At 40.6% G+C, this 13,624-nt stretch overlaps 1 protein-coding gene across 3 annotated transcripts in view; it reads right to left on the bottom strand.

The window, feature by feature from the left end:
- Positions 1–313: 313 nt before the first annotated feature.
- Positions 314–13,624, bottom strand: part of KCNB2 (potassium voltage-gated channel subfamily B member 2) — a 407,843-nt gene continuing 394,532 nt past the window's right edge. For all 3 annotated transcript variants that reach the window (XM_037803346.1, XM_037803344.1, XM_037803345.1), the window contains one exon: positions 314–3,056. In XM_037803346.1, coding sequence (XP_037659274.1) covers positions 900–3,056 — 2,157 coding nt within the window. In that variant the 3' untranslated portion in view covers positions 314–899. The remainder of the gene's footprint in view (positions 3,057–13,624) is intronic.

Genomic DNA, 13,624 nt, shown 5'->3' with positions numbered 1-13,624 from the left:
TGTGGAGAGCCATTTTTTTAACATTTAGTTGCACAATCTAACCTTCTTAATGTTTTCAGGTGTTTTTATAATGCATAATTCTGTAATAGGCTGGCTGTGGCATGATATATAATTTATTGTCAACATTTCACATTTAAATTCCAAATATTTTAATATCTGGTCATTAAATCTTGCCTATTCATGTTTTATAAATAAAATCACAAATGCTACAGCTAAGCAGAAGCAGAAGAGAAAAATGCACCCTATGAATTATATCACAAATAAATAAAAATACTGTATTCATTTAAACAAGTGAGTTTTATAACCGAAAGCAAGATATGTGAAATGATTTAAGAAGAGGTTGCAATTTTGCAACAGGAAGTCTGTACAGTTCCTCCAGGCAGTAGCTGTGAAGGAAGTACCTGTGTCTCAGAAACTTGTTTCCATGTGTTCTTGACACTTTTGCATCCCCGGCCCCAATATGTACAAAGTTATCGCATTTTGCAAGCTAAAAGCACCTTGCTCCTCGTAACTAAGAATGCATGCAATGACATTTCATCCTTTCAAGGGCAAATCCCAGAAATCATGGAAACATAAAAGTTGAAACTCTGTCTACAATTTTAAATGAAAGGATCAAAAATGTCAGACATTGCAGAATACTGGTTCCTAATAGAGCTCTCTTTATTTGTTCACTGTTCTTCAGTGATTTTTTGTTTGTTTGTTACAAAATGCAGTCTTGACTTTTTATTTAAACAGTGCTTAAACTAAACTGTTCATGCCATGCAAAAATAACATTTTATGCACTTTTTGGGGGGTAGGTGGGGAGGCTTCCCATATTTTAGTTCATAGGCATTTTTAACTGTGTTTTTAAGAAACAAGTTTTTGTTTTTGTTTTTGTTTTTTATTGCTTTTGTAACTAGTCACATGCTGGTTTCACGTGTGGGACAATAACCTGTGTCTCCTGGGTTGGAATGGATTTCTGGGGCAAACAAGTGGTTTTCCATCTTGCACCCTTCTTGACTATTGTCCTTTACTACTTCACCCACAGCATGGTAAATGTCTTGCCTACAGTTGTGATCTGTGGTCTGGGGGGAGGAAGAGCCAACATAGGCCTCTTCTCTCAAAGGGTCTCTTCCGTCACTAGGCTCATCTGCAAAGCAATTTGGGTTGCAGTCTGCCTGCTTGTCCTGCCTTGCCCCTTGGAGCTCTAAGAAGTCATTGTCTTCGCCAGTGTCTATTTCGGTGAAGCTCCGCCTCTCTCTCGAAGAGAAAGGAAACAGTTTTGGCTTGGGAAACCGAGGGGATAAGCCTTTGGAAGGCCCCTGACAATGTGCAGGCCCCTCCATGCCCAGCAAAGGTCTGTCTGCCTGGGGGGAGTTTTCTTCCAGGAGGATGGTGCTGATGTGCTGGGGGGTGGCCAGCGAGAAGTCAGCCGTGGTGACTGGCAGTGGCCGGGCTGTGCTGGGCGGCGTCTGGGGGGCGCCGCCTCTGTTCTCCTGAAAGTTCACTTTGAGGGATCTGGACTTGAGTGGATGGCTGCCTTTTAACGAGCTCTTAGGGCTGTCAGTGGCACCGTCGGGCTGCAAGGGACCGTGTGGGCCACACTGGGAACCGCCGGCATCCAGGTTCACAGTTACGTCTATGGGGGCACGTGCCAGCGCGGCATCCCTGGCTGCCAGCCCTTTCTCTCTGGCTAGTGTGAGAAACGGGGGGCCCCGGGCTCTTTGGTGCTCTTCTGTCCCCGGGAAGTCAGTCGGGAACCTCATCTGCAAGTGTGAAGCGGAGGGCGGCGGCAGGGGCGACCGCTCGGTCTCGGTGAAGTCGGTGGCGCAGCTGGTGAAGCTGTCGATGCTGGAGGTACTCTTCATGTCCATGATGACCTCGGGGTGCGCCACGGCCAGCTGCTCCGGGGGGCAGACCACCTCTTCCATCTCGATCTCTTCTTCGTAGGCAGACGGTCTCTCAGACTGTTCCTGGCCCTCTGAGTTTAGATGAGCATGAGGCTGTGTCTTGGTGATTTCATTGTACAGCATCTCCAGTTTCTGGGCACTCAGATGCTGTGGGCTGGAGGAAGACGTGTTGTTCAGCTGCTCGTGGGAGTCCTTTTGGCTCACCTCCTGGTACTTATTCTCGTAAGACTTGTTGGAGCTCGTTTCCGACAGAGCCTTCCTGGCCCACTTCCACCGGCTCGGGGACAGGTGATTGTCGTCGGCTGAGTCCTTCGTATTGGCTGAGTCTCCTGCTTTCTCCACGGCCACATCTATCAGTTCCATACTGCGAGCAAAAGCATCTTTTAAGTTCATAGAAACGATGCTTCCGTTCCTTTTCGCCCGCTCAAGAGCCTCTCTCCTTTTAATTGCCTTCTCTTGGCGTTTCTGCTCCTTGTAAAACTCGGAAAAGTTGTTGACAATGATTGGGATGGGGAGGGCGATGACCAGGACCCCGGCGATGCAGCAGAGCCCTCCCACGATTTTCCCTAACAACGTTTTAGGGTAGATGTCACCATAGCCTACGGTGGTCATGGTGATGGTGGCCCACCAGAACGATGCGGGGATACTGGTGAACTTGGTAGCATCCTCATCTTTCTCGGCAAAAAAGACCAGGCTGGAAAATATCATAATCCCCATAGCCAAGAACAGTATCAACAAGCCCAGTTCGTTGTAACTCCGCCTGAGCGTGAAACCCAGAGACTGCAGGCCTGTGGAATGTCTGGCGAGTTTCAGGATCCTCAGGATGCGCATGATTCGGAAGATCTGAACGACTCGCCTCACGTTTTGGAACTGCAGCACGCTCTTATTGGACTCCGTGAGGAAAATGGTGACATAGTATGGTAAGATGGCCAGCAAGTCAATGACGTTTAACGGGCCTTTAAAGAACTTCCATTTATTGGGTGAGGATAGGAACCGTAAAAGGTACTCCATGGTAAACCACGCAATACACACGGCCTCCACATGCGCTAACTGGGGGTTGTCGTTGGGTTGTCCAAATTCATCCGTTTCCTGCAGCTCTGGTAGTGTGTTGAGCGACAAAGCGATGGTGGAGAGTACGATGAATAGGATAGACACGATGGCCAAGATCTGGAAGACAATAAAGTCCAGGTTAGCAAACGCTCTCAGTTGCTTAGGCAGCTAGGAGACATGTGATAGGAGATTCTTTAAATGGTACGGAATGCTCAAAGTTATTCCAAAATGGTTGACAATTTAAAATTCCCAAACTAATACAAATACATTCACCCTTTATGAGTTTATTTCACTTAGAAGCCTAATGTAATAATACATTTAAATTCTAGGAACTAGTTAATTTGACCCCCATCCCCACCCCCCAGCCCATTACCCTTAGTCACATTTATGTGGGCATTCATCATTTGGATTGGGGGGCCCGCATTGCTGGAGTACATTTTGGGAACTTATCATCTCTCCTCTCTTATTTATCTATAAGTTTTCTCTCTTAATTACCTGGTTTGTGTTTCCTTAGGTGAATTGCCTTACATGCATACAAGCTTGGCAGAATTCATGGCCTCTAGAAGTTTTATTCTACAATCCGAAACACAAATGCTGACCTACATGCAGAGAAAAAACATGACACTCAATAAAATTTGTTCTCATAAGAACAAATACTATTTGTGTGGTAAGTATTGACATCAGAACCATGTACTGGGGTGTATGGACTTCTGGCCAGAATCATGTGAGAAAGGAAGATTATAACCTAATTTGTTCAGTTAAGGCAAGTTTCATAAAGAAGAGCTTGAAGATCTTCCATCTTGGTGCAGGGCAGAAATTCCAGGCATAGGAAATGGTGGCACCAGGTCATATGTGAAAGGAAAGAGGAAGAGAACAGAGAGAAGTAAGAAGAGGATCGAGAGCCTGGGTTTTAGGGTCAGAGAGTCTGAGCTCTGAGCCTGGCTTTACCATTTACTCTGGACCTTGAGCAATATTTAAACTGTGTCTCAGTTTTCAAATCTGTCAAATGAGAACAACCATCATAGCTACTGCATGGGTTGTTGTAAAGATCACATGGCACACAAGCATCCTAAATAAATGGGACCTACTTGTCTCACTATGGGCTAAAATGACCAGGACTTCATTCTGGAAAGGCTCAGGCAAATAATGGATATGTGAGAAAATTGTGAAACCATGAAAGATATAGACAGTCCAAGTAGGGATTGCCTCACCATGACCCAGTGTTCTAGATTTATGGGGCAAACCATGAAGACTAAGGTTTGAGGGCAATGGAAGAAAGCACTTCTTGACTTAGTAAATATTGTGGGTCTAGAATACAAGTGGTGGAGTAAGAAACTTCTTATGTCTAGGTTAGGTCTGGCTTGGTTTCATCTGATCTTTGCCAACAGCTTTGGGAGATGACATGGCATTGGTCTCAGTCACTGTATGTAGCACTGAGAAGAATATCCTGGCAATGGCTATTTCATTTAGAGATTCAGCATCTAGTAGACATTTCAAAGGACAATGATAAAAACATCTTGAGGCCACACAGCTCAGTAAACATAAGACTGGGAGAAGATCAGTTTATCTCTAATTGACAGCAAGAAATACTGAACTTCTCGCCTCTTGTTCTACTTTTCCCTCCATTTTCTTCTCTGTATCTTTCTAAATTTCTTTACTTCTGGGTTATTCTCATTTCTCTTCCTCCTTTCTCTTTTTAGGGCTTCTTTATGTCTTGCATTGTTTTTCCTTCCCTTTCTTCCATCCCACATCTTTCCTCCTAAATTTCTCTAAAGTAAACCATAGTATCATGGATTTCAGAATGTGTTGCAGATATTAAAGATTGATGGTCCCTTAAGTTAAATTAAGAAGTATTTTTATTATTAGTGTTTTATAGTTTGTCCTTAAACAAAACTATGCTTTTTACTCTAGTACATTTCAGAATTTCCTTAAAAAATTTGGATCGATCAATTGTATTAACAGGAAAGTTTCTCTCATCTACTCTAAGAAATTGTGAAGCCTAAAGTTGAGACCCCTCAGGAAGGATTTAGTGTTCTCATATAGACTGAGGTGGTGAATGAATAGTTATGTGATTATACCAGGAGCCACTGATTGTTCCCTTAGGATGGATTGCATGGTGTATGAATAAAACTGTTACATATAAAAAAAAGGATTTAGATAAATTCATGGATAATTGATAGAGGTGGCTTATTAAAGGCAGCCAGGAATGCTCATCTTGAATCTTCACCCTCCGAGGACCACAGCAGGGTGACATTTATAATATTTTTTCACTAAACTATTCCTTAGAAAGCATTGGCGAGGTACCATCCATTCTTATGCTCTTATGATATGGAACCGGGTCTATCTGTGTGTTTCATAAGTGGTCATGTTGTTGCTAATATACCTTTGGGCATTTTAAGTACTGGGATTACTGTCATCATTATTGTACTGATGATCCACAATTTAGATTTACCACATCACTTTATCTCCTCACCTGCCTATTTTGGATGCATTTTACTGATGATTGTCACTTCAAAGAGCAAGGATAAAAGTAGAAATGCAAACAAATCCATTCTATTACTTTCCACATTTTTGGACAAAGGACAAAGTGGAAGGTCCAAGGTGGATGATTTGTAAGTTTCAGTTTTCTTTGACTCCAAAATCTGAGCTACATTGAAAGTAATTTTACATTCTGTAGCTAATTTAGGGAGGGAAATAATATAACTCTGTATAGTGCTAATGCATTCTGTAGTCTACTTGATTGCCATTTAACAAATATGGCTACCATTAACATTTGGAAATTTAGCAAGTGCATGAAATGATTTGGAGTACATTCTTGAAGAAAAAGAATTACTCAAGGAGAAATCAAAGACTCAAGCCCTTAACAGCCCTGCATTTCTATTAAGGAAACCATCAAGTATTGAAGTGTACTATTTTCTGCCTCATGCTCAAATTCAATCTCAGTCAAACCCGTTTGCCCTCAATTTAGAGAAATGGCTTATTTTAATGTGAAGCTTGGCATTCTCCCCCAAGGACGTTTTAGACAAATTTCTTAATATATACTAAAGATGATGTGAGGTCTAATAAGGCAATGCAAGTTTATTATCTTATTGTAGAGATTTTCTTTTTTAATACAAGAAATATAATGTTAATTGTTGCTCTAAGCTACAGGCTATACTTCTAAAAATGGATATTTACCTAAGTTTAGCAAACCCTTGTGGCATTTAGGTGTTGCTTTGCTAATCATAATGATGCATAAGTTAGAAAACCTGACTAACTCATGTTTTTAATTCCTGTCCCCTCTAATGATTGGCCTCCAGAATTGGCCAGAGTTGAATTCTTTTCCTCTCAGCTCTAGCAAATAGACTTATGTTTGTATGAGTCAAGTGAAGCAAACACTCCAAGCAATTTTCTGTGTGATGTTGGTCAAACCCCCTCTTACCTCTAACATTTGGTGATTCTCTGTCATTTTGCTAGTTCTAGTCAGACAAGTAAAACAAAAACAAGGACACGTTACAATTGCTCTTGCCATTTGGTTGCGTGGCCAAAATAGAATTTTATTGTTTAAGAAATAAAAAATTCCAAAAATTTCAAAGGCTTTGAAAAATATTGCACTGAATATGTTCCAAGCATGTAGTTAACTGGGAATAGAAATTCTTTCTGGATAAAAGTTTTCCCTCCAGAATTGCCTGGATAATGACTTTAATCCTTCATTTAGTCACAAACACCCACAGGGTTATATAGGTTTATGAATAGCAGGTCCTCTACTATTGTCAGTAGAGTGCATTAGTAGGTGTGCAATGAGTTGAGTGAATTGACTTCTATTTCTGAGAGGAAGTAAGGCAGTCAAGGGCTTGCTTCAATTGTGGTAACCTGCTGATTTCATATCTTTTGAAGATAATGGGTGTTTTGTGGTGGAAAGAACACAGGACAAGGACACATGGCTCTAGCTCCTGTTGGCCATGTGGACCGTGTGGACAACCTGATTCACTTTCTCAGTCTCAGAGTTTCTTCATGTGAACAATGAGGTGCCCCAAATTTGTCTTATCGGCTTCAGAAGGTAATTAAGGATCAAACTACACCATCATATGAAGGCATATGGTAAAATGCCAAGTGTGATCAAAAGGACAGATATTTTATGATTTTGCATATATGAAATACCTAGAATAAACAAATTCATAGAAACAGAAAGCATATTTCAGGTTACCAGGAGTGAAGGGGAAGAATGGGGATTTTTTGCTTAATCAGTACAGAGTTTCTGTCTTGGCTGATGAAAAAATTTTGGTACTGGATGGTGCGGATGGTGGCACCATATTGTGAATGTAACTGATATCACTGAATTGCACCCATATAAGGGGTTAAAATGGGAAGTTTTGTGTTGTACATATGTTACCGCAATAAAATATTTTTTAAAAAGTGTGATACATGTAAGAAATGTTGGAGATGTGTCTAGAATATGCCTTTGGCCAGCACTGGGAGGCAATAAAAAACAGAAACTGTTTACACTCCATTAAATATAATTCCCGACCAATTTAATGTTCACCTATTCAACACTTTTTCAAACACATTCTTTCATCTAAACAGTGGTTTGTATGAGAAACCCAGAAAACTGTATCTTATTTTCCTGAGAACTGAACTGTATAGTTTGTCAGTGTCTATTACAGAGTTGCACTGATGCTGATTTAGGTGAACTTGACCTGCCTTGTGTCTTAAAATATGCAGAGTTTTCTAGCCTGAGCCTCACCTGAAATAATCTGCTATACAGTCACCAGTATTCAGAACTCCACAAAAACGCATGGAAATTTCTGTGCATTGCACTGAAGGTCTCTCTCTCTTTCCTCTCCCCTAACCTCTCCTCCTGTCCTTTCACAAATATAGACTGAGAGGTGGGAAGTGAGTTATAAGCTCTTAACTATATACCACTCACGCTTTCTCTTTCTAATAGGATATAACATATGTTTTTGAAACCTGATTAGCAAAAGATAACAATACAAGGAAACAGGAGGATAAAAATCTTCATGAAATTAAACTGACAGAAAGGAAAAGACCTGTGACAAGCATTCTTAGAAACAGGAATTATTTTCAGTTTAAGGACACAACACTTCGGCATTTCTGAGCCTGTAAGTCAAAGCCCAAACCATTTTTTGAGGGAATAGGAGAGGAGTTGGTAAAAACATGATTTTCACTCACCTATCTTCTGGTTCTAGCTATTTCCTAGAAGACTATTGGAAGTGGCAAACCAGAAAGTAACTCCTTTGATTTCCACCAAAGAAAGAACCATCACTGATTCTTTGAGTCTAGCTTCTCAGATTCCTTGAAGAACATGGTGGCCCTGCGTTGGTGAGTAGCCCTTTTATCTCCCCAGTGTTCCACTGGTCTCCAGGACAGAAGAGACCCTGTGCTTATGTACTCAGATGGTTTGCCCATGGAAGCATGGACCCCCTATGTGCCCAAACCACATGACCACATGCAAAGAATGAAAATAATGAGTTGTTTTTGAAGTATTTTGATCCTGTGAATAACAGGAACTCAGGAATTCAATTCTCTTCCTGATTTGTGGTGCTATTGAATGAGGGGTTTGAAAAGACTCAGCCCTCCAGCCCAAGCTGGTGAGCTGTACACCTGTGTAGGCTATGGGCCTGCTTTCACTTGGGATGCGGGTGCGGGAAGCAGTAAGTTCTCCATACCATCAGAAAAAGTCTTCCTTCTGATTTGTATGCCCACATGCAAACATACAAAACCAGTTCTTTGAGAGGAGAGTTTTTGGTTGTCTTACGATTAAGGAGACTGTTTTCGTATTTTCTTGGTATTTCTGGAAATAAGCTTTGTCTCACTACCCTGGCGTATTTCTGTGTATTTTAAAAGATGAGATCTCAGAGAGCAAGTCACTGGGTGAAGGCTGGTGATATACCCCGTTTCTCACTTTACAGATAAGGAAAAAATGATTCAAGAAGCTTAGTCAGTGACTGGTGGGGGAAAGGATGGTAGAAGTTTGGGATCTAGACTCGAAAGTCCTGAATTTGAATCCTGGTTTTGACATAATTTATTAGCTTTGTGACCCTGGGCACTGTATTTAGCTTTTCAGGGACTCAAAATTCCCATATAGAAAATGTGGAAAATAAATTCTTGAGTATGTGATAGCACCTTGTAAAATGTATAGTGCTAAAAAATGTTGATTATTGTATTTATCTGAGAACTTCCCAAATCACATATTTATTCCTGTTGAGTCATAAGAAGAATCCATTTCCTCATTCTGTGAGTGACTCCGAGTCTAGATGGCGGTTCTCTTACACAGAGAGAATTTTCATAATTAGGAGGGCCATACGGATGGCCGATTCTCAGGTACTTGGTGCAAATGAATTGAGAAGCATGTCCTAAGTTGAACTTTCCTTTAACAGCTGCCAACTTCCTAAGATGCTTCCTCTTCCATTTATCTGAGGCGAAGTGAACTCGGAGGGTCAGTGGAAGGAAAATAAAGATCAACACATAATTCATTCTCAAGCCACACATAAATAGTTTGTTAATGCTATGCCATTTTGGAGTCATCTGCCATGTTACTCCCCCAAAGTAGTGTGGGGGATCAGTTATTGATTCTAATTTTGAGACCCTTGTATGCACCATTTTTCTTTCAGGTACTTTCCAGCTAGTTTCACGTTTCTATACTTACTACCACTGTTGATATTTGAATCTGCTTGAATTCTACACTCTAGCTGGGCTGGGGTCCTCACTGCTTCTTAGGGCATTCTACTCCTAGTCACCCCATCGGGCACTACCTACCCCACTGCCTTCTGTCTACCTAAATCCTTCCCCTTCTCCATGAAGCCTTCTCTGGCGCAACAGATCACAGTTGCCTCCTCCTCTGAAGGCTTGTAGCATTTATTTTCGGTGTTGACCAAACATATAAGCGGTGCAATGGCCACTGCCTGTGGTCACTATGTCCCTTTGCAGCTTTGCCTGTACTCAGAAAGCTGCCTCCTTGTTGGGGTGCCACATTTAGCAAATAAAAATATAGGATGCCTGGTTATATCTGAATTAAATTTTTGTACAGGACATTTTTTTAAATTAAATTCAGTTTTACTGAAATATATTCACATACCATACAGTCATCCATAGTGTACAATCAGCTGTTCACAGTACCATCATATAGTTAGGCATTTATCACCCCAATTCATTTTTGAACATTTTCCTTACCCCAGAAAGAATCAGAATAAGAATAAAAAATGAAAGTAAAAAAGAACACCCAAATCATCCCCCCCATCCCAACCCTATTTTTCATTTAGTTTTTATCCCCATTTTTCTACTCATCCATCCATACACTAGATAAAGGGAGTGTGATCCACAAGGTTTTCACAATCACACTGTCACCCCTTGTAAGCTTCATCGTTATACAGTCGTCTTCAGGAGTCCAGGCTACTGGTTTGGAGTTTGATGGTTTCAGGTATTTACTTCTAGCTATTCCAATATATTAAAACCTAAAAAGTGTTATCTATATAGTGCATAAGAATGTCCACCAGAGTGACCTCTTGACTCCATTTGAAATCTCTCAGCCACTGAAACGTTATTTCATTTCATTCTGCATCCCCCTTTTGGTCAAGAAGATGTTCTCAATCCCACAATGCCAGGTTCAGATTCATCCCCGGGAGTCATATCCTGCATTGCCTGGGAGATTTACACCCCTGGGAGACAGGTCCCACATAGGGAGGGGGGCAGTAAGTTCACCTGCCGAGGTGGCTTATCTAGAGAGAGAGAGAGGGCAACAACTGAGCAATAAAGAGGCACTTAGGGGAAGACTCTTAGGCACAATTATAACCAGGCTTAGCCTCTCCTTGGCAGTAATGAGCTTCATAAGGGCAAATCCCATGATAGAGGGCTTGGCACATCAAACCGCCAGTCCTCAATGTTTGTGAGAACCTCAGCAACAGTCCAGGTGAGGAAGTCCAACACTTCTGCATTTCCCCCCTGCTCCTTAGAGGGGCCCTGCATATATATTTTTATTCTCTGCTGTATGGGACATTTTTATACTAAAAGATTCTTGGTTGTTCATCTGAAATTCCAATTTGGCTGGGTGTCCTGTAGTTTATCTGGCAACCCTACCTCCTTGGCTTGTTGATCTAGGGGTCAACTCCTGCTCCAGGCTGGCCCAATTGGATTTTCTTTTTCCTGGAAATCTATAAGTTTGACTTGAGAGACTTAGAGACTAGGAGGTGCCAGGACGCAGTCTCATTAATGGCAGTATGCTGGAAAGAAGAACCCCAAATGTACACCGTGGGAAGTCTCATTTTCTGCCTTGGTACAGCACCTTCCAGTAAATACAATACCTCTCCCCTTCCCTCTTTTGAGCTTAAATTAGCCAATGTTTTAATCAGGTTTCTGTTATACCCCCCAAACCTTCAACCTTTTTGAATAATCACTTAACAATTCCACATGACACAGTTTTGTTTCTCAAACTAGATTTTAAAATTATGGAAGGCAAAGACTATCTATTTTCTATGCAATTTCCCAACAGTGCCTAGCATAGAGCAGAAGCTTAGCAAATTAATTCTGAATAAGCAAATAATCAAAAAAGAAGGGAAAGGTTCATAGAACTACAGAAAATGAGAATGGACCATGGAGAAACCAAATATTTTCTAATCATCCAAGAAGGGTAAGACAGATCCTTTGTCATCTTCAATGGTTTTCATGTAGCCCAAAGTCAGCCCAAAAGCTTTAAACAGCTGTTGAATTTTTAAAATACAAATTCATATTCCAAATAGCACATTTTGAGATAACAGAACAGCTTTATGAGTTGAGCATCATAATCTTTTCCTAGTTTTAAGTTCTATACTTTTTATTAATCCTTTTTTTCTCATTATGCTAAGCAGATTGCCTATGGCCTTTTTTTTACAAACCTTATTCTTTGGAAAGCCTGCATTTGACTATATATTGGCTTTGGGCTTCCCCTTCACAGAAGGATGTGTTTTATTAATAAAAAAGGAGTGGGACTTTCATTTTATATTGCATTTCTTTGCTAAGTATAATTTGGAGTTTGCAGTTAATCCAACCAGTTAATGAAGTGATAGTTCCATGTAAAGATCTGGGTAGATTCAGGTTTGTGTAGTAAAATGTTAAAACACTGAGAAGGATTAATAATGTAAGTTATTCATTAAAAATCTCTCTCTATATATATCACTGTGACATCCGTTCCATGTAATCAAAAGTGAAGTCCTACAGAAACATAATAAAAATTGCAAATCTAAGGGTTAAAAATAAAAAATTTAAAAAAAGTGGCAACTTATGAATACTGTATGTTCCATTTAATAAAAGTTTATTTACAAGCTTAATTTGTTAAAATACCATATACATAGAAATAATACATCTTAGATATGTAGAGATCTAGAATAAGGTAAGAAAATGGAAAGAAGTTTCCCTCCCTGTTCTCCTTATTATCAGTTTTCTGGTTCTTTGAAAGGAAAATTCATGAAAACCAGAGGGAGAAAAAACAGATTTTGAATACTTAGAGTATTTACAGTTCCATCTAGACTCTATACTATTTCTTCTTTTTCAGTTGGAAAAAATGTTTTCTTTGCTCTGAAGATAATTCGAATTATAAATCTTTATTTGGAGAGGGAGGCTTAAAAGACAGGTGAGAGATTTCTATGCAGAAAAAGTGATAAAGGACATTTTGGGTTGAGGCAACAGGGTGGGCAAAGGCTTTGAAGCCCAAAAGATTATGGCTTGCTCAGAAAATTCCAAGTAATGTTTTATGGCTGGGGGCATCCATTAGAAAGCACAGGGCAGAGGGGTCCATGATGATATCAGGTAAGACTGCTGCATCTAGGGGTGTAGCTTGTGCACTGGTCAGCTCCAGAGGGCACCAATTAAGAATGGTGCCTCCATGATTTGTGCAGTGCACAACCTGCACAACTGATTGCAAGGGTCCTGATTACAGGGAACTGAATAGTGTGACAAGATTGGGTGCAGGTGGAGGAGCAGGGCACTTCTGGGAACATAGGCAGAGGACAAATTTTGAAGGGCCCTGACTGCTATGATGAGGAATTTGGTTGGCTTCCTTCTGTAGAGCAATTTTCATCAAGGAGTGGTCTCTGGACCACCAGCACTGGTGTTATGTGGCAGTTTATTAGAAATGTAAATTCTCGGGCCCCAATGCAGATGACAGGGGAGAGCGCCCAGCACTCTTGGGTTTTAACAAGACTTCCAGGTGATTCTAATGTCTATTGAACTTCAAGAACTCCTTATGTAAGGAGTGAAAGCCATGGAAGGATTTCAAGCAAGGGAAGTCTTGCTTAGATTTGCATTTAAGAAAGATCGCTGTTTGCAACTTGGGGACTGATTGGGGTGGGAGTGTGACTGCAGATGAGAAGGTAGTGAGGAAGTGATTGAAGAAGCCAGAAATTAATGAAGATCTGAAATGGAGGCAATGGCAGCAGAAAAAGGAAAAGGATTGGATTATAAACATACTTATGAGGTAGAATTTCAACCTCACTGGCTACAGAGGAAAGAGTCTGGGACTCTTGCAGGTTTAAGGTTTCATTTACCCAGAAAACGGGGTAGCCCTGACAAATCTCCATCATTATTTTATGTAGGTAGAAAACTCAGAGTAGTCTTTGACTTAAATCATCTTTTATCTTTGAAAATATTTCCTCATATTAAAAAATTCTAATAAGAACCTAGATTTTGAAAAGAAAGAAATTTCTCTGAGTTAAACA

Source organism: Choloepus didactylus, chromosome 14 (genome assembly GCF_015220235.1).
Source record: "Choloepus didactylus isolate mChoDid1 chromosome 14, mChoDid1.pri, whole genome shotgun sequence".
In the NCBI taxonomy this organism is placed as follows: Eukaryota; Metazoa; Chordata; class Mammalia; order Pilosa; family Megalonychidae; genus Choloepus; species Choloepus didactylus.
Note: the sequence above shows the minus strand (reverse complement) of the source record. Positions and strands in the feature narration are given on the sequence as shown.